The sequence below is a fragment of the Camarhynchus parvulus genome, chromosome 7 (genome assembly GCF_901933205.1).
Source record: "Camarhynchus parvulus chromosome 7, STF_HiC, whole genome shotgun sequence".
Taxonomy (NCBI): Eukaryota; Metazoa; Chordata; class Aves; order Passeriformes; family Thraupidae; genus Camarhynchus; species Camarhynchus parvulus.
In genome coordinates this window covers 30,636,571-30,656,881 of record NC_044577.1, presented here as the reverse complement: position 1 = coordinate 30,656,881, position 20,311 = coordinate 30,636,571, and the positions used below count along the sequence as shown (strand labels likewise).

Sequence of the window (20,311 nt, the reverse complement as noted above, 5' to 3'; positions counted from 1 at the left end):
ATTCAGTTTACTTTATATCAAGCACAGAAATCTCACCTCCTCTTTGCTATTTTTCTTGCCAGCCTTAAGAGAGAGGAGGGTGATGAGGAGGGGAGGGAATCAGCTTCATTTGCTTTCCTAGTCCTGATGAACCTGGGTTATTAAGAAAGGAACTGCCATTGTACCATCTGTAGATGGGAAAGAAGTCTGCAGTCTCATTCATCCATCTTTGGTGTTTGAAGGGCATTGCTTTTCTTTCAAGTAAGGAATGAATATATCAAAACATTGCATATGTTCAGAGAGGTGATCTAGTAATGTAAACATTTGGTGGCATCAATACTCAGCACCACCATGTGATCCCTGAGTGTGGCCTCGTGGGGACCTTTGAGCCTCACATTTCCCAGTTTTGTCAAAATTGCCTCAATAGGATTTTCCCACTGACAGGCTTGGGGCTGCCAGATTTCCTTTCTGTGTAATCAGAGGGGTTTGATTCTCAGATGAATGATGCAATACTTGTGCCATCAAAGCAGGGACTGTCTGAGTAATTGCCTGAGTTGATGTAAAACCCATTGTCAGGGGAATTATGTAGGAGTATTTGACAACCTAAGTGACAAAAACCACAGGAGCATGGTCTGATAAGAAAGCAGATTTGACCATACCACCCATGGGAATAATGCAGAATTAAACATATTTTTTATAAGCTAAAGTCTGATTTGCTCATGTTAAATTAGAAATAGGCTAAGACATCTGCAGTCATCAACAAATCACTTGTATCTGCACGTTTTTTTCCCCTCCACAGGACAAGTTCACATTCTAAGATCTGCTTCCAAGCCTTATATTCCCAATGAGGTCTTTCTTGTTTCTAATACCTTGCCATCAAAGTTGCCCCCAAAAAATAAAGTGAAGAGACAGCAAAACAAGCAATTTGAAGCCTAGCTAGGCAGTCTTCTGGGACCAAAGCCTCACTTGACACACATCACTTAAGAGAAATGTTGTGTGGTGTGGAAGAACATCCTTGCAGCCAGCCTGAGGAACTGGCTTGGCAACAGTAAAAAGCTGCAGTTATAGGAGACTCATTTCTCTCCCTGTGCCTTCTAGGTGAAACTGCTGAGGTTTCTTATGCTGCTGAGAGCTTTAGTAAAAAATTATGCAATGGAGAGTGGTTCAGCAAGGAGGTTGATAGCATTCTCCATAACTTCCTTAAGTTTTTAAAAGGCTTTGGCAAGAGAAAACATTTGGAATGCAGTGTCCACCAGAGAAAATAACTTTTTAAATGGTATGCAAGGGACATTTTTAGGGAAAAGATAACCCTAAAAAAAAACCATGGAAGCTGCTATCTGCTGAAGCAGTTCTGCTTCTAGCATTAATGGCCTCAGTAGTTTTAGTACTGTGCCACCAAAGCCCATTCTGACTAGCCCTCCAGCTGGTACAAAGGCTATTTTATGTTTGGGTAGTGTATTTATGGGCATGGGTAGGTGGTGACATTTTAACTCAAATATCTTTTAGCACGTAGTTTTAAGAGTATTTGGGTATCAGTGAGGGACAGAAAGTCTTTGGCATAGGAGAGCAGGCTGTGTGGCATTTAAAACACATGGTGTGCAAGGCTAGCAGGAGAATGGGTTGGATGTGAGTGTGAGAGAAGATGTGGAGAAGTGGGAACAGGAAATCCCAGGGCTTCAGGCATTGCTGGGCAGGTAGGTGCAGTTCCAGAGCCTCTGGCACAGGGTCACCAAGTGCTGAACACCCCCAGTGACCTGTGCCTGTGTGGCCTGTCAGCTGCCAGGCACAGATGATTTAAAGCCAAGATGTCCTGTGGCCGCAGCTGGAGCCTTGTGCTCACTGAACCCCTTTGGCCCTGTAAGGAGGGGAGAACTTTGCCCTTTCTGAGTGGAAAAACTTGATCACTGGAGCAGAAACCCCACGTCCCACCATCTCAGCAAGTAACTTCAAATTACAGAGAGAAGCTTGTCTTTCCAGCACGTGGGAGCTGCATAACCACCTCACCCACTGGTCCCAGAAAGCCCTGCAGTTCATTTGCCAGAATCCCTGAGTGTTGGCCCAAAGCTGCTCATGTGCAAGTGCCCAGAGCAGCTGTGCAGAGCTGTGCAGAGCAGCACAGAGCAGCTGTGCAGAACTGTGCATTTCCAGGGAGTGTGCCCTGTCACAGCTCTGATGGTCTGGCTCCCCAGGTCATTTCTCAGCAGGGCTGAGGAGCTGCATTAGCAGGGTGTGGATAAGACCCCGACACATTCAGTCCCTGCCCAGCCCCCCTGCCCACTGCAGACACATCCCCAGCACTCCAATGTCCATTTGCCTTTATAGCTGGAGATTACATCTGGATTTCATAGGCACAGGGGCTCTTAGGTGGAAGCAGGAAGATCCTTTAGTCTAATAAGAACCAAAAGTACATACAGAATAAAAGGATAATTTGCTAGTGATTTCCCCGAGTGGAAAATGTTCTGGGCTGTTTTTCAGAGGTTTGACAGATGGAGCTGATGTGATTTGCAGCATGGCCCAGAGTGCACTCATATGTCTGCCATTTGTAACCAGGCATTCTTCAGTCCCCCATTTTTGGAAATAAAGCTGCAGGTTTCATTTCTCTTACTGTGGAATAGGAATATTATAATAACACTGTGGGCCAAAATAGAATTCAGGAGACATTAAATGCAACAAATTATAAATATTAGCAAGCATGTGAGATAGTGTAATTGTTGTAATGATATTAGTAATAAAAGAAAAAGCTGAAAAATAGAATGTATACAATAAACATTGGGTCGAGTCAATCAAGATAAGAGCAGTAAGGCACAGAGGTGTGTTCAGTGAGCTGTTTGTTTTCTGAAGCTGGAAAATGTTTTGACTCCAAGAGGACCATGTGATTAGCCGAGTTAAATGACATGAATAAGGCTGTAATATTTTTGTGAATTGTTTTTCCAGCTGAAGCTTGCCTTCCCCATCTATAACAGGGATGTTTTGCATAAAGCACTCAAACATCATGCAGAGAAGGGTGGGAAATTATTGATATTTTAGTGTGAGAGTTCTGTACCCAAGAGAGGACATAAGGAATAAGTTACACAGATGATGGTAGCAGGAGCTGTGGCAATATACTGAGAATATGTTGGCAAATTATTTCTATTTTTAAGAGGACGTTTTTTCTTTCCATATGCACATGACAATAATATCCTTATCAACGTGGTATTTTATGTCAAATATTGACAAAAAACATATTGAAATATTTTTTTTGTGTTTATAGTTTGTTCCACTAGCTGTTTTCCTTTCCCAAAAGTGATTTGCCTTTTATTGAAATGAGAAGTTATACTAGATTTTGTGCAGTATGACCCATGGACTCCCAAAACCTTAAGGAAAATATTGGTAAATATTTATTGCAAGTTCAAACTTTCTACTTTATAGCATGTCCCAGAGTGTAATATTTTATCTCTTTCTATATTTGATGCCCCAATACATTAATTTCAGGCTTTTGCAGCATTCATATTAATTTAATGAAAAGCAATGTTTGTATTTGACAGGAGAAAAAACCATGGTATTTAGCAAATTTAGTAGCAAAAAGTGACACAGGGAACATTGGGAAATTCACAAGATGTAGTTACATAATTCAGATGTCTAATTATCTTTCACAAAGGCTCAGAGTGATACAAGTTTCCATAGCACATGTCAGGGTCCTGCAGCCTGAGCTGCTCATCAGTGACTGAGACACAGCCTGGTGGCTCTGCTCCCATTAGTGCCACCCTCTCTCAATCCCTCCATCCTTTGCCTCCTCATTAATAGAGGTCACTAAAAATTTTACCTACTGTAAGAAATTGTAGCCTGAAGAACTTCTCTTAGCTACTCCAGTGTTAATCTCAGCAAATCAAACCCCGAGTGATTACCATGTAAAAAATTGCCAGTCAAACACTTTAAAGTGATTTTTCTGACATTCTATTACATATGCACCTATCCTATGGGTTACTGAATGCTCTGTAAAGCAAACTGTAAAACAAGGTCTCAGATGGGTTTGGGAGGATGAAGAGTAAAGCAGAAATGGGTGGAAAAGAAAAAATTAAATATGAATAGGGTGCGTTGCTGTGGATTATAAAATTAAAATATTAAATATGCAGTAATAGTCTATGATATTTCTTCTAACAAAAAAAAAAGTTACCAGATTGGGAAACTTGTTGGTAACACATATAATATGAGAAAAAGCAGATTTGAAATGTAAAATATTGTCAGACAATGCCTGAAACTGAGGAGCAGAAGTAGCAGAGCAGACAGCACATGCTTGCTGGTTGCTCTTGCAAGATTTTCTCTGCATAGACTAAGAGGAGACTTTTTTATGTCCTCTAATCAGTAAAAATAAAGGTCAGGGTTTCTTCAGGCTTCTCTTCTTAACGGCTGTGCCTAAATGGATATTTAGACACTTCAGCTGCCCAGTTTTCAAAGGTGCTACAAATCTGTAGCTTTTGCTGATGTCTCTGACCAATTTATGTTATTTGGGTCCTGTGAAAATCATGGAGTTTATAGAGGTGCTTGAAAATTGGTTTCAATATTCTCCCTCTAACTGGCAGAATTTTGGTCTGTTACATCCTGTTACTGTGGGCAATGACATGGAACATCAGCAGACATTTCCCCCAAGTTGAAAGGAAGGCCAAATACTGTGCATTTCTAATCTGGTCCTACTGTGCTCCCATTAAGATCATATCATAATGAAATTCCTCATCTTTTTAAATCCATTTCTTTATTGCATTTTCCATAACATTAGTGTATGGGCAGCTGCAAAAAGCTAAAACTCTCATTTGTATCATTTTACAGAATATTTTTACTATCACCATTATAGGAACATCATCCTATCTTGTAATGGTTCACTATGGTTCAGGGTACAGAGAGCTCAACATTTCCATTACAGCATTTCTAGAAATAAAATCCATGGTGAAAACATGGAAGCTGTGTTTGACATCATGGTGTTGCAGGGCAAGCCAAGGACAGCAGCCACCATTTAGAAGCTGTGTAATGTGAGGGCTGGAGCCTTCCTGACTGACTGCTGAAAATTAAATTGTCTTTGGAGCTTCTGTTTGTTTGTGGCAGTTTCATCACTTGTCGTGGTGACACAAGATGATGAAGTCTCTGGATGGGCAAGAAATTTAGGTATGAAGACATTTATCTTCTTGTGTGATTCTAGAAGGCAAACCCTGCTGGGTTTCTCCTCCCATTCCATAGAAGCTGCCTGGCTGCCCAATTAGTGTGCTTGGGAAGAGGAAAGGGGGCTAAGGCTGATGTCACCCACAGGCGTCACACGCTCTGCTTTTAGCTCAGCGCTGTCCTTCTGTTCCTGTGAAAGTGTTGGGGAGCCCACTCTCTCTCCTCCACAGCCAAAAACTTTCATACAAAGCAGGGACTTGGGATTTCAGCTATCTCGTGCCATTCCTGGCACAGATATCTGTGGGAAGCAGAACTTTTGCCTCCATATCCTGTTTCTCTGGTAGGCACGGAGTCCGGGTGTCAGAGGATAGAAAAATCCAGATTTATGAATGCAGCATGATGTGGATAATTACCATTCATATTTACTCAGGGGCAGAAACCACTCAGAGTCCACAGGCCCCAGGGCACAGAGCATGAAGTCAAAGATCTCCATAGGTTCCATAGGCTCTGGACAGCACAAAATCCTGGGGGTTTACCAGGGCACTCCAATAGGAGTGAAATCATCAACAACTCCAATTGACAAATCATAGCCTGCCTTGCTATGCAAATTCTAGTGATGGTGGCACTAGAATTTGCTAACCTGTGCTAAGCCAATTCTGTGAGACAGTTGGGAGTTCAACAAATGTATTTCAAATTGTATTTTGGAGAAATCTCAAGCATGGGGGGAACTGGTCATGTTCTGTTCATTGCAGCAGATGGCATCCCATTTGGTGTTTGTTAGCTTTGTTTGCAGCTCAATATTTTGTTTCTAGGGGAACTCAGTAAGTTAAATAATTTATTTCTCTAATGCATCAAGATTCTGATCCAAACTCTGCTAAAGTCAGTGCAAAACATTTGATTAACTACCACGTTCAGTGGATTAAATGCCAGGTTCTGTATGTTGAAGAGTATTTCAGATGCTCCCTAGTGAGAACCTCTGTGAGGCTTCTGCCTTTCCACAGAGAAATTTTTGCCTTCAAATAAAAAAATACTCAAATACATTCAAAAAGCTTAACAGGACTGTGGAGATAGGGATGATGTTCTGGCTGAATGTCCAAATTGCTAAGCCTCTCTTGCTATTAAATTCCCCATTTTTTAAATAAAGAATATAAATAATACCTTCCAGCTGCATTTGGAATTTAATCTAGTACTGTTAGCAGGCTGCTTTGAGAGCTTTGAAGGCCCCATAGCAGCACTAAGCAAATAATCATTATCACTTAATATTCTCATCAAGCATTCTTGCTCAAGATGGGATCTTGCATTGCAAGGGCTAGCCATAAACACATTGCTCCTCTGATGAGGAATTTTCTGAATGTCAGAAGCAAGTTCACACCCTGATCCTGCAAAGAGTTTTGCATGGGCAGAACTCTACCACCTTAGCAGTCCTGCTGTCCATACAGGGCTCTAACCATGCCTGTGCATGGAGGAAATTTTTATTCCATTGTTACAAGTATTTGAATCCTGAATAATCTAAGATATTGAAGAAATTAACACTTAAAAGGGGTTTTTTTGGTATGCTAATAAATATTAAATGCCACCTCATTTTCAGCAACATTTTTTCACATTATTCATTCGCTAGTAGGGCCTGGCAACTGCTTTGTTCTGTATTTTCATCCTGATTTTCTGTTTGTGTCATCCTGGGGCATTCAAAACGTGAGAGTGCATTAGCTGTACAGTGTGTCTGCATGAATTCCAGTTGTATTTTAGTCCTCCTAGTGGCCTACTATATTAACAATATTACAATCTGTGTTTAGGCATAGGAACATGTTCTGTATCACCAGTACCTCACTGCACTTGCAGCATTGATGCTGCAGTAACACTTCTGCATTGCTCAAGTCAATAAATCTCCTGAAGCATTCGTCCAACATGTGGCAGCTGTCACTTCACACACTTCTCTTTTTATACAGAAATTGCAGTGAAATCAATGCAAAAAAACCCTATTCTTCCCCTGCAGGAAGCCCACTGTGGGAGCAGGAGCCTATGCTGCTTCTTCACACCAGATTCCTTCTTGAGTCGTACCCAGCAGAGGTTTTCCCCCAGCCAGACAAGGGGGGTCACAACCCACAAAACCAGGGGTCCCAAAATATTTTTTCACTGTGCCTTCTTTCTCTGAAAAAGCCTCAAAAGCCTTGCCAGAATATCACCTCACAACTTAGGAAGGGCCTCTTACAGCCCAGGTGGGCTCAGCACAAACAGTTACCTCCCTTTCAGGTCCTGTCAGATGCTTAAGCTGAGCTTCGCTGGTATCCAGGGAAGCTGGAGATGGAAAGGCAAAGGTCTGTCCAGCACTTGTGCTTGAGTTTTCTGTCTCAAGGCTGTGCCCCTCACAGCTTTCAGCCCCTGATGGCTCCTGCCAGGTCCCAGTGGGACACATTCTGTATGCCTGGCTGGGCCACCAAGTAGGAAAGAGCTTCTCATGACCAGAAACAGATGTACTCGTTTCTAAAAGATGAAGTAAACACATCTAAATCCATAAATTACCTAAAATTCCCCTCGGATCACAGCCAGATGATATGCATGTTAATCAAAATGGATAGCACTGCTTTAATTCAGTGAGGAGGCAAGTTCAGCTTTTATAAATCTCCTGGCTGTAGGAGCTTCCATCTGCAGCTGTAGCAGTGGTCATCTTGGTGCCCAGCACTGCTCTGCTTAATTGTGATTATTTCTAATCATTCTAATTCTTAATTCTCCTAATAATAGAGAAACAGTGTTTGTTTTTGAGCATCCTTTAGAGTTAAAAATAAGGGACTATCACCTGCCATCGGCATTTCAGACAGGAATTGCCTATTCCCTGCACGTAGCCCAATGGGCATTTTGTACACACAGAGTAGGGGCTGTAAGAGTGTCAGTGGCTGGCCCCAGTGTCAGGAGCAGCCAAAGAAATCTGCAGGGAAGGGAGCAAAGATCCCAAATCCCAGTGGGCACCTCCCTGTGGCCACGTGCACGGGAGCATTGCTGTCATCCCTTCCTCCTCAGCACCTTCAGCCCCAGGCAGGCACCTGCAGCTCCCCAGGAATCCTGGAGCTCCAGCCAACAGGCCTGGGTGGGAAAACCTGTCCTCCAGCACCTCTGAGACTCAGCCATGAATTTCTTCCCTTTTAAATTGCATTTTTTACCTGATTATCTTCCAAAAGGTTTTCTAAATTCTTGATTAATTTTTGGGTTGGCTGTTTAATACAGTGTTTGGTTAACTAATTCATGTAGTTGTTTATAATTATTGCCTTGCTATAAAATCATCTTAATAGAAGGTTGGGGGGTTTTTGTTTTCTTTCCAGTAGAATAACAAGTTATTTTATTATTCAAACAAGGCTTACTTCCTGCTGTTTTCAATAAGATTTTTAATAAATATGTAAATTTAAAAATTAATTTACTGCATACGTTTGGCAGCATGATTCTTGAACTGACAAAAGTTTGATGGATTGTAAAATTATCCTCCATAAAAATCATCAGTCACAGTAAACAGAATTTATCAGCCTCTGGTAATTCTACAGCTTTTTCTTCATCTCATCTCCTGTTAGGAACTCACTTAAAATTGATTATAATATAGTATGTTTCTTGAAATGTAATTCATTCATATATTAATTAGATTTTAGGTTAATATCCCATCATGGAATAGGACATGAGCCAACAGTGTTTTCCTGTTGTTGCAGAACTGCAGCAGAGAACCCTTGATTACTGTTCCCATGTGGTTTTACCACCAGGACTAATCACTAATCAAATTCCAACCACATAAAATGGAACATCCTTCACAGCATTTATTTTCTAGCTGACTTATACTATAGGCTTTTTATTGATACAGTTTGCTGTACTGAAATGAACTAAAAATTGCAAGAGAGGATTTATCCTTCTACTTTAATTTGGTTCTGCAGCCTGTGCCTGGAACTCTGTCTTGGTTTTTGTGCGTGTTGTGCTGCTGTCCCTGGAATACTCTGCCCTACAGCAGAGATAAATTGTTTGCATAAATTTAGAAGGCCCATGAAGATGACTGTACTGTTATGTAGGATTTGTTAGCAGATGAACTTAAAACATAGGTTTCCATCTGCAATTCATGCTTTGCTTGAATCAGTGCTGGGACTCAGCTCTTAACACAGCTGGAGAGGTGACAAGCACAGTCACGTAACCAGCATCATTATTTGCATCTGTCCTGTCTCACTCTTCTCTGACTACAAAGGAACTTCTCTAGTCTCATTGCACAGTCAGAAAACAGTGTGCAGGAAGTTCAGGCTGCTACAGATTGACTGGGAAGGCAGCCTGGGCTCTGCCCTCTTCCCCTGCTCCTCCGGGAGCGCTTATCCCAGTGCAGGACTGCCCAGCCCCAGCCCCTGGCCCTCACTTAGGGAAGGTGAAGAGTGGGGCACACCCAGTGGGTTTCCTTAGTGCCTTTCAGAAGGAAAAAGAAAGGGCAGTGGGTTTTGGTTAGAATCATTAGAGGTAAAAAATCTCAGCTATGTAGAGTTGATTAAAATCTGTAGTGGAAAGGGAAATGTCAGCTTCATGCTCCTAAAATAAACTATGTTGTTGGACTGGAGTTTAAGCAAGCTAATTCAGAATTTTTTAAGAATGAAGAAGACCCTGTTTCCAAATTCTAAAATTTTGACCTCTGTATTCTTGGTGAGAGCTTTAGTTCTGATGTGTGTGCACTGTGGACACGAAGGCTCCCTCTGCAGCAGCTGAGTGTTGTGGTCACAGAGAGGGGAACTGATGGCTCTGGGAAGATTGTTTGTCTCCTCCCAAATTTCATTCCTCCTCAGAGGCTAAAAGTAAAAAAAAATGCCCTATTTGCTGTGGAACTTTGTTTAAACCACCTCCCTGAATCATTCTGAGAGCTTGCAAGAAGGGACATTCCTTCCTCTGCAGGTTTTCCAGCAGAGGTTCGTGCTCACTGAACTCTCCCCCAGCACAGCACAGCCCTCTCCATGCCCACAAGCCAGTCTTCATAGCTGGGAGAATTATTCCTACATGGCTTTGTCATCCTGCTTGATTTCCTCTTGATCCTGCCACATAATCTTGCTTCTTCAGTGGTTGCACTCAATGATCTTAAAGGTCTTTTCCAACCTGAACAGTCCTGTTATTCCATGATTCCCTTTCCACTGCTGCTGTCTTTTTACCCACAGGTCAGCTGGATGGTCACAGGCTATGAATCTAGTGCAGTGCACAAAAGACAGGATTACTAGTGAGGAAAATCCTTACCCTTGCAATTGCCTTTTGCAGTCTTGGAGTGCAATTCCATTTTTCCAGTTCCAGTATTCCAGGTGAATGACACAGCCATTACAGGCCAGGAGCTGAGGCATCACTAGAGAGAGGGGGATAAGTGTCTTTGTAACTACCAAAATGAATTGTCTTATTCAAAAAAGCCAAAGGTGGAAGATGAAAACAGGTAAGAACACAGCTAACACTCAGGAACAGTAGTCTGTGTTCAGCCATACAGAAAAAATTACTCTGATTACTGAAAATGTCAGTGAGATTATATGTTATATGACTACAATCCTGCATTTACTGAGTTTGAGAGGATTTTTTTCTCATCAGTCAAATGGGAGATAGAGCCTGTATCTTTAAGAAATGCCCTTGGTACTGGATTTTTTTTAAAACTAACGACTTCAAGCTGTACTTTTCCCCCCTCCTGGATTCAGGCCCATATAAGCATCCCAATTAAAAAAAAAAATCAACCAAACCTCTAGTCTAGGATAAAATTGTAGCCCCTTTTTTGTACAAAGCCCCTTCTTTACTGAAGCAATCAGCCATGCTTTCATCAAGAAAAGGAAAACTACTTTCATTCAGTAGGACAAACCTCTTTATATTTAAATTCTGTGAGGTGAAATACAGTGTGATGAAAACTGAAACAGTGAAGTTATTTCAGACTGCATAGTTCCAGTACCATTTGGTTATCACTGACAACATAACCCTTCATATAATTCTGTCAAGGAAGAGTACTGACCTTCAAATGGTCAAGTTCAGTCCCTTTGTCACCAGTCTTACCTTTCAGTATGACCTTTTTTCACTGCTGTTTTTTTCAATCACTAGAAAATCAGAACAATTTTGCTATTTAACTCCCTCTACAAGTAAAGCTAAAAGGATCTCTGAGAAGTTAAGTGACTCCTATACATCTCTTGTTCATTTTCAGTCCATCAGGTTCTAAAAACTGATAACAGCTTTCCTTTCTCACCATGGATATTTCTTCCTTCATGCCTTGTGGTGAGCTTCTGATTGCACTGAGCATTGCTTTTAGTGGGCAGATTCCCTCTGTGAGAAGCAAAATTGGTGATTCTGCCAAAGTGAACAGAGTGAGGCTGTGCTTTGCCTTCTGGAGAAAGTCCTGGTGTTTAATTGCTTTTCTTTTTAATACATTGCCTCAACACACTTGGCTGAGCACCAGCACCATTATCACTTTGCAAGGTATTGCCACTTAGAATTGTATTTTCTTATTCCTTTTTAAATAAACTTTGTCCATGCAGAGTTGATGCAGCCTGTGGCCATTCTGAGGCACTATGAAAAAATAACATTTTTGCCATTCAGTTTGTACCTGAACAAAGGCAAAAAGCCTGGGAACTCAGACCTCAACATCCTGGTTTATTAAATTATGCCAAAGTTCAAAGAGGGTTGGTATAAACCTAATCAGGTCAAACAGCCTTGTCATGTCAAGGAAATATTCATGTATGAGGACGGTAATCTTGGCATTAGAATGCTGAATGTACTGAGTCATCTCATCATTTTATGAAAATTCTGCTTTTCAAAGCATAAGGTCCAGCTCACTAAACTAAATTCTTTTATCTCCTTTTAAACCACACAAGAATTCAAGCTATAGACAGCATAAGTCTCAACTCCTCAGTTCAGGAGGCAATAGGTGTTTTGTCCAGATCTGCAGCCATGGATTGTACACAGTTTGTGCTAACTGCTTTTCCTTCCAGGTAATTCACTTACAATTCAGGATCATGAGAAGTGATACTGAAATCTATTTGTAGATTTTTATACTCTGAAATACAGTAGGTAAACTTTGATTACATAGTCATGGTTACATTCCCCAAAACACCATCAGGGGATGATGCATACCATTGTATATCTGGCTTTCCTATCAGCTGCTGAACATACTAATTAACTTAGAAATGCTTCCTAGCAATGCATTTTTTAACACAAAAAGAAACTGGCACTTATTGTTTATCATGGAAATCTGATATGTGTCTCTGAGAATGTCATTATCTGCTACAGCAAAATAATTTTGGGATTTCTGCTCAAGTAGAAAAAAGAAAAATGATTCATTATTTCAGAAATTATTTTACTGTCAGTCCAGAAAATAGATGAAAGCTTCTGACAATGCACAATGGAGAGCAAGGCTTATCTTATTATTTAAAGTTATGCTTTCAAGAGAAAGAGGTTCAAACATCCCATTTTTAGCTCAGCTGTAATGCAGCAGAGGTCACACAGTTACAGCTCTCACCTTTGTAGTTTGCTGGATGTGGCTGTGTAACTATTTTCACTGCAGAGTGTTCCTTGTTCACCTGATGTTCAGTGAGATCTGGAGATTGTTCCCTTTGCACAGAGAGCCTGCATGGCATTCTGTCCTGGCTGGAGGACAGACAGCCACTGCCCAGCCCCTTTCATGTGACACCTTCTGCTGCAAACGGCCCTGTGACAGCACAGAATTCAGTGAGAGTTACTTCTGATGAGACCAGCACATGTCTGGCCAGAAAACTGCCCTGTATCTCCTTGCTCTAGAAGCTGGGAATGTGTTCAAATTGTCCCCCTAAACAGGTTATGTATTAGCAGCTCATGGTGTGCAACAGCACATCCCACTTAGACCCCTTGTGTCGTAAATACAAAGCAGTTACAGGAGTTAGAGGATAGCAAAATTGGAAGAACTGTGAATTTCAAATAAGAAATAGTGGCTCCTGGGATCAAGTTTACCCTGAGCATATGCAGACAGAGTAACAAGCAATTTTTAAAAAGTAAAATCTAGAGAATTGTTTTCCCTTGCAATAAAGTTATGAGAAATAACCAAAAAAAAAACAAAAGGGAACATACTTTGTATCTTCTATTAGAGATCAGATCTGAAACCAAAGACCTTGAGTTATACAATTAAGTATTGATTTTGCTGATCTATGTTTAATTTTCACAGCAATTTTGTTGTTTTTACCCAATAGTGTTTTGCAGTTATACTTCACTTGAAGCAATGCCCTTCTTGCTTTTGTGTTAATCTAAAAACTAAATTGCCCAGTGCATGAGAGCCATAAATAAAGTTCACTTTATTCCTTTTTGTAACTGATTCTGAGCTCTTTTAAGTGCTGGTTAACTAAACTTAGACAGCTGGAAAATACATTTATCCTGCAGAATGGTTCTTTGCTATTTCTGGGTTCTGGGACTCATAAGCATAGCCTGACCTCCAGATAACCAAAGCTTCTGTGTGTTACCACATTCAAGAAATGGCCTTGCTGCTGCTTTCCATCCTGCACACAAGTGTGGGGTCAACCAGTCCATCCTTCCCTGTCCTCCTTCCCACCACACCTGAGGAATCCTTGTGCTGCACAGAAGGGCTGCAGCTCTTCCTGCTCCTTGATCACACAGCTCTGAAAAGGCATTCTACCCACATGTAACCTCTCATTTTTACAGTTTGTAGAAAATCTAATTTGATGTATTAATGTAGGAATAACACCTATTTATAATGTATCAGTGTAACTGCAGGCTAGTTTTGTTTTCCTAATTTGCTGTGCTTGAAGTGACATGCCAGATTTTATTACATCACTAATGGGTTTTAGTTATTCCCTTTAGGATGTTGCCAGCAAGGAAACATTATTCTGATTCACGACTCATGGGATTATTTCAAAGTGATGTGGCTCGTGATGAATGTCTGTGTCTGTCAGGAAGAGTTTCTCCTCTTCTGACAGCTGGTCACTGCTCTCAGGTGGTGCAAGGCACCCCAGACTGGGCAGGTGAGAAGCTCCAGCTGTGGGAAGCTCTGCACCTATAGAGTGGAGTAGAACAACAAATGCTCCCCATGCCCTAAGGCCATAATGGTACAGATTTTCCATATAAAAATACACTTAGATTAAGTAAAAGAAGCTAACTATTGATCTGCTTTAGGGTGATGGGCCAGAGCTGTTACAGAGGCACTGTAAAAACTACATACAGTTCTTGTCTGCACTGAACCTTTATTTCCTTTTTTCGCTATTATCTGTCTCTTGTAGAGCAAAATCTCTGACTACATGTTTTTGTCTTTTCCCTTAATTAACACTTAGGAAAACATATAGCATCCTCACCAAATGCAGCACTCACCTTGTTCACAGAACAGATCAGAAAGCAGCAAAGCCAACACTTTAGGGCTGAAATGGTTTCAAGCATTACTGCTGAGAAGGATCCTGTGTGAGAGCAAGCATGGGCTGTTGGTCCATCTCAGCTCTTGTAGCAGCACTGAGCAAATCATGGAGTCTTTCTCTCTGCCATGGTGCCAAAATCACCTGTTCACTGCACAGAAAGCCACTCCTGACACAGCAGAGACTTGAGTGGAGAACATGGCTTAGAGGTTAGGTGCTCTCTGCACTCCTCAAATGTCACCCAGCCCTCCTGGGCGCAGAGCACGCCCACCTCGTGTTCCACTCTGCAGAAGCAGCTGCTGAGTCACTTCAGTGTGACTCTCAAATGCATTAATGAACTAATTACTTTAAAATAAACAATGCTAACATCTTTGAGCTAACCCTTGTTCTTTGTTATAGCTGTGACTGTGCTGCAGTCAATAGCAAATCTACATAAAAAACCCCAAAGTTACTGCGTAACCACACACACAATTTATCAATCAAATTCTAACAATAGTTGGTTTGCTTTTGCCTTTTGTTTCATCTAGCAGCTTTTGAGGCTGCCATGAATAACAAGAAACTTATTCAAGGATGAATCCAAATAAACACTCTTTGGTAATTTTTTACAAGTTGTATCTATAGTAACTAGAGAAAAAATTCTTAACTTGGATTAACATTTCTGTTCTGACACACAAGGTTAAAGAAATGACCAGTGACTTTTCAGCTCTGGGAATGTACGTAATTGTCTTATTGTGAGAGAAAATGATTTGTTGATTGTGCAGATTCTTACATTAATATATCTTCTTAAAGTTTTATTTTTGCTTGGGAGTTTTCTTCTATATGTTAAAGAAAGGAAGCTTCAGGTTTTTTTACAGAAGGATGTAACTGGGCACAAGGACACCTAAAAAGGACAACTCTTTATCCAAAAAACTACCCATAACTTATTTCTGAATTGTTTCTTGTTTTGGTAATAAATTTTGCTACCACTGCTAAAATTAGTTTTCCCTTTAAGCCCTGATGTATTTTAGATGTACTGTTCACTGCTCAGGATCTTTTGCCAACAGGTTTCTCTGATGGGCTTCAGTTCACTTCAATTTCACTTGATTCAATGTGTTTGCTTAAAATTTTTAGAGTACTTTTGTTCCCTGCAGTTTCTCTAATGTACTTTATAAACAAATGAGTAACTAGAGTGTGATTAAAGTAGGACTGTAGCCTACGTTGTGCTTGAAGGGTGTAAAAAAACTATTGGTACTGCATATATGCAGAATATACCAATAATTTCAGTCTGGTCTGTCCTGAGGTGTAAATCCATCCTTCAGTAGGATAGCCAAAATCCTCCTCTGACTGTGATGCCTCACCCAGACTGCTCTGTCCTGCAGGTTCTCCAGGTGCTCGTCCTGCCCAGGAGTTGAAATTGGCTCCATTTGAATCAATAAGAGTTTTATCACAGGCCTTGCTGACTCCACTGTTGAGCCCTGCAGTCCCAAGTCTGTGCTAAGTAGTCACATTCCATTTATCTAAAGAAAAGCTGTGAAGTGGGAAAATTAAAGACAAAGAAACATCATTTAGTCTGCCATATAATAAAGTATTTTAGGCTCAGCACTCTGAAAAGCAAAAAATGCTAACATGTGTTATTGATGCCATGGCTGAGAATATTCTCATCTGGCCTACAGAGAAGTGAAACAGCTTTTTCAGTATTTCAATTGAGGGCAAAGGGGAGAGCATTTTAAGGTGAAATTGTGAAAAATTTCTATTGTAGGGTCCTAAATTTGTGCTCATTCCCATTACCAAGGGTTATATTCCTCTATCTCAGAAAACATTTTAATTACAGATATTGAAGACCTTAATTTTAACTGTCATCTAAAATTAGAATCCAACACAACATTCCCTAAAACCTTTTAGACTCAAGATTAATTAACACACCAAACAGAAAATGTTCATTTGCTAAGACTTTAGGATCTCCTGTTGCTTTGCTCAAGTTTGTTCGAATCATTTTCCAAAAATAGTAATCTAATCCATGCATTGTCATCTTATGAAATGTGACAAGATCAAAGCAAAACCAGTCATTGGACTGGCATTTCAATTTTTATCTAAGTAGCCATCAAAACAAGCAATCAAACTCTGTAACAATTTGTCTTCCTCTCGCCAGAGATTTCCAAGGAGAAGCAGCACAGCGTGCACAACATTTCACCGACTTGAAGCTTGAATTGTGCAGAAAATTCTAAGGACCCTTTACAACTGCACATGTAATGACCCACAGCATCCACACATCTGCCCAAGCTGTATCTTCAGTGTGCTTAAAGTACCATCTCATTTTCTAGCTAAACAAAAATGTTGATGCCTTGGATTTACAGTAATTTACTGATTCTGTCTTTGCCATCTGATGGCAGTACCAGAAATGAGGAATGGCTTTGCACTCTGATGGCATATCTCAGACTGCTTGAATCTTATCTGCCCAGGAGGTTATTGAATGTTGATTGTAAAATGTTGAATGCTATCCCATATATCTCTGGTAACACGATCTGTAAGAGGAGTTAGTTACTCAGATTTTGAAACACTCTATATATGAACAGCAGGTCATTTTTATTGAGCTGCTCCCTACACAGCTCCCTAATGATTCCTTGGTCAGATCTCTGATGGAAAATACCAGCAGCTAACAAAGGGATACAATTACTCTGGTACAATCCTACTGTGTGTTTTTAATATAATGTGCTAATACATCGTCCAGTGTTCCCACAGAATTACACCACTTCTGTGAGAAGTCCTGGCCAATATCTGATTGATTCTGGTCTGTGGGGATTGGCCCAGTTCAGTGCAATTTCCTGTCTTGTTGCTTTCTTGTCTATTAGAGAGGGTTTGGGTTTGTAGAAATCAATAGGCTTATACATGCAAAATGTGAAGCTATTCCCTAGCAAGTTTCATTTGCATCCTTAATTTATGGAAAATGCTGTTTTCTCCTCTGCACTTTTTTTTTTTAAACTTACTTAAACAAATACCTGTTTAAACATACCCCCCAAAGTATTCATGCAGGAGAAGATCTGAACTCTGAGGATGCTGGAGATGTTTAACTCATGCATAGCCAGGGTCTGCTGCTTAGGACATTAATCGCACTTGAATGTTACATCAATTGAGTCCTATTTGTCTTAGCAGAATCATTAAAGTTATGATTTATCATAAAATGGACACTAATGTTCTATTTAATCATAACAGATATTTAAGCATCTAACAATCTACTTCCTCTCACCCTGTGAACTTTAGAAGGATGGTAATTAATGGTGTACAATAGGATAACTCTTAAAGGAATATGCTTCCAATATTTCTCTTACTTTTACAGAAATTGAAGCAAACTGAAGAAACAAAAGAAGATTCCCAGAACAGAGTCTCTAAAATTTCCCTGGAGTCTCTCAATAAATTTAACAGCAATAATGTACTTTTATTAGAAAAAGAGAAGAACTGTCTGAACAAGGCTGAAGGACAGAAGGAAGAAAATGGAAAGAAAGAAGCAGCTTCCTTGACTAGTTCGGGTTGGCAGGAGGTGGACAACTTGGAATCCCTGAGTGATTCCCTGTATGACAGCTTCTCCTCCTGTGCCAGCCAAGGCTCCAACGACGTCTAGGGACACTTCCCACAGGCTGCAGCACGGGATGGAGCTGAAGGTGAGCATGGAGTGAGGAGGGAGAGGAGACTGTGCTTGGCAACTGCCCTAGAGCTCTGTGCTCACCTCAGGGTGTTCTGAGCTCCCACCACACAGCAATAAGGCAGGGCAGCCCCACGGTGGTGCAGGGGACTCAACACACCCAACACAACGAATAAAGTCTTAATTTTGCACTTTTGTGAATATTTGTACAGTTGTAAATACCTTGGGAAAATATATTTGTAGGGATACACGACAGCAATAAATATTAAATTGGTGCTATGCTCCTGTAATGGCAGATTACTAACTTAAAGGAGTTGGTGTGAATATTAACAAGAAAAGCTAGTAGATTTTTTTAAAAAGAGTTATAATTGTCCTAGTCTTAAAACTGTATGTAGAAACACTGCATTATCATAAACTTGAGCCTGCCAGATTGTCTTTAATAAACTCTCGTGGACTCCCTTTTAGAAAACATATTTCATTTTTTCTTCTTAGTGCAATTCCATACAGGTATTCTAGGGAAACATGCATTTCAGTTATTACAACTCCACAACAGGTGTCTTATTTCAAAAGTGTTTTGACTTTTGACATGGCAAGAAAATTAATAGATTAAAAGGCCTGATATTGGCTTCATCAATCATGCACATAACTGTTTGAAAGATCAGGGTCAAAGCAATTCACTGCTGACACAAACAGGAGTCCTGTAGGAAAGAGAACCACATAAACCACCCTGTACTTCTGACTGCAACGTGGCTTTTCAACTTCCACCTCCTCTGTACTGTACTCATTTCCCATCACATTAAAAATGTACCATGCTGTGTTATCTTTTCTAGTCTCTGTTTGGTCTTAAGTAAATTCTGAATGCTAAAATTATTTTTTAAAAGACAAAGCAACTCCTGTTTGTGACACACTAAGATGTTGGTGCTAACCAGTACTAGTTCAAACATATCTTGGAGCAGGGGGATTGGGCTGTATTGGGTGTTTTTGTTTTTTTCTACAAAGGTTGTTTATATGTGAGGGAGAGTCTATTTCAAAGGTTCTGTGTATTTTTTCTAGATGTGAAGTATTTATAACTGCTTTTTGTACAGCAATTGTAAACTAGATATATTTGGAGTATTTCTAGACTCTACAGTTTCTTTAGCACATGCTTGTTAATCTTTGAAATATTGTATGATCAGTGTTACTATTTTGTGCAATTTGTTATATTTTAATTCATTTCTGCCGTAAACTTGCATTGTCTTTTTCAACTTTTAAGAGATTTCCATTGAAACATCTTTCGTAAATAAAACTTCTCTTGCCTACCGGTGCCTGCTGAGGGGTTTTGGGCAGGGGATGCTCTGACAGCTTGGGCTGGGGTCAGGGGGTACCCTCAGAGCTACCCCCGCTCCGGGACAGCGCACGGTCGGGCAGTGCTGGGAGAATTCGTGACACGGGGCTGTTAAACAGCGATTTCAGCTTAATTAACTCTTCCTTGGAGCAGAGCTGTGAAACGATCGCTGGAAAATAATCCGGAGAGGAGGCGACGCGCTGAGACGGTCCCAGCGGGGACGATGTGGGGGCAGCACCCGGGGCTGCCCCTGCCCTTCCCTCCCCGAGGGCCCTGCCCAGCCCCGACGGCTCTCGCTGCCTCCATCCCATCGCATCCCGTCCCATCCCGTCCCGTCCCGTCCCATCCCATCCCATCCCCAGCTCCTGCCGCCCCATCCCGCTTCCCCCGCCTCCGCCCCGTCCAGCCGTGTGTCCGCGCCGGAGGCAGGCTCTGGCAGGCGCGTACGCGGCCCGTCTCGTGCCCTTTGCCCCCCGTTTTGTTACGCTGGAATTCCCTTTTAGGGGGCTGGGAGGAGGCCATGGCGGGGCCGCGCCTCCCCTCAGTCCCTCCCGGGGCCGTGGGTGCTGCGGGGTGTCCGTGGGTGCTGCGGGGTGTCCGTGGTTGGGCCCGGGCCATCGCTCCCCTCAGACCCGCTCCGGCTGCCACCTGTGGGCTCGGCCGGGCGGGGACACGCAGGGACCGGGGTGACACGGCGCGGGCGCTGTGCCCGAGGAGCAGGGCGGGGATGGGATGCGCTGTGCTGTGATGCGATGAGCAGCCCCGGCGGGCAGAGGGTCGCGGCAGCGCCGTGCGAGCCGGAGCGGGCGGTGCGGGGCTCCCTCCCCTCCCTCGCTCGCTGAACTTCGCCCGTGCCCGAGGCGCTCCCGGCGAGGTGCGGGGATCCCCGCCCCGCTCCGCCGGCATCACATGGTGCTGGGG

At 41.8% G+C, this 20,311-nt stretch overlaps 1 protein-coding gene across 7 annotated transcripts in view; it reads left to right on the top strand.

The window, feature by feature from the left end:
* Positions 1-19,364, top strand: part of NCKAP5 (NCK associated protein 5) — a 378,350-nt gene extending 358,986 nt beyond the window's left edge. For all 7 annotated transcript variants that reach the window (XM_030952067.1, XM_030952070.1, XM_030952063.1 and 4 more), the window contains one exon: positions 17,764-19,364. In XM_030952067.1, the coding sequence (XP_030807927.1) occupies positions 17,764-18,045 (282 nt within the window). In that variant the 3' untranslated portion in view covers positions 18,046-19,364. The remainder of the gene's footprint in view (positions 1-17,763) is intronic.
* The last annotated feature ends 947 nt before the right edge of the window (positions 19,365-20,311 follow it).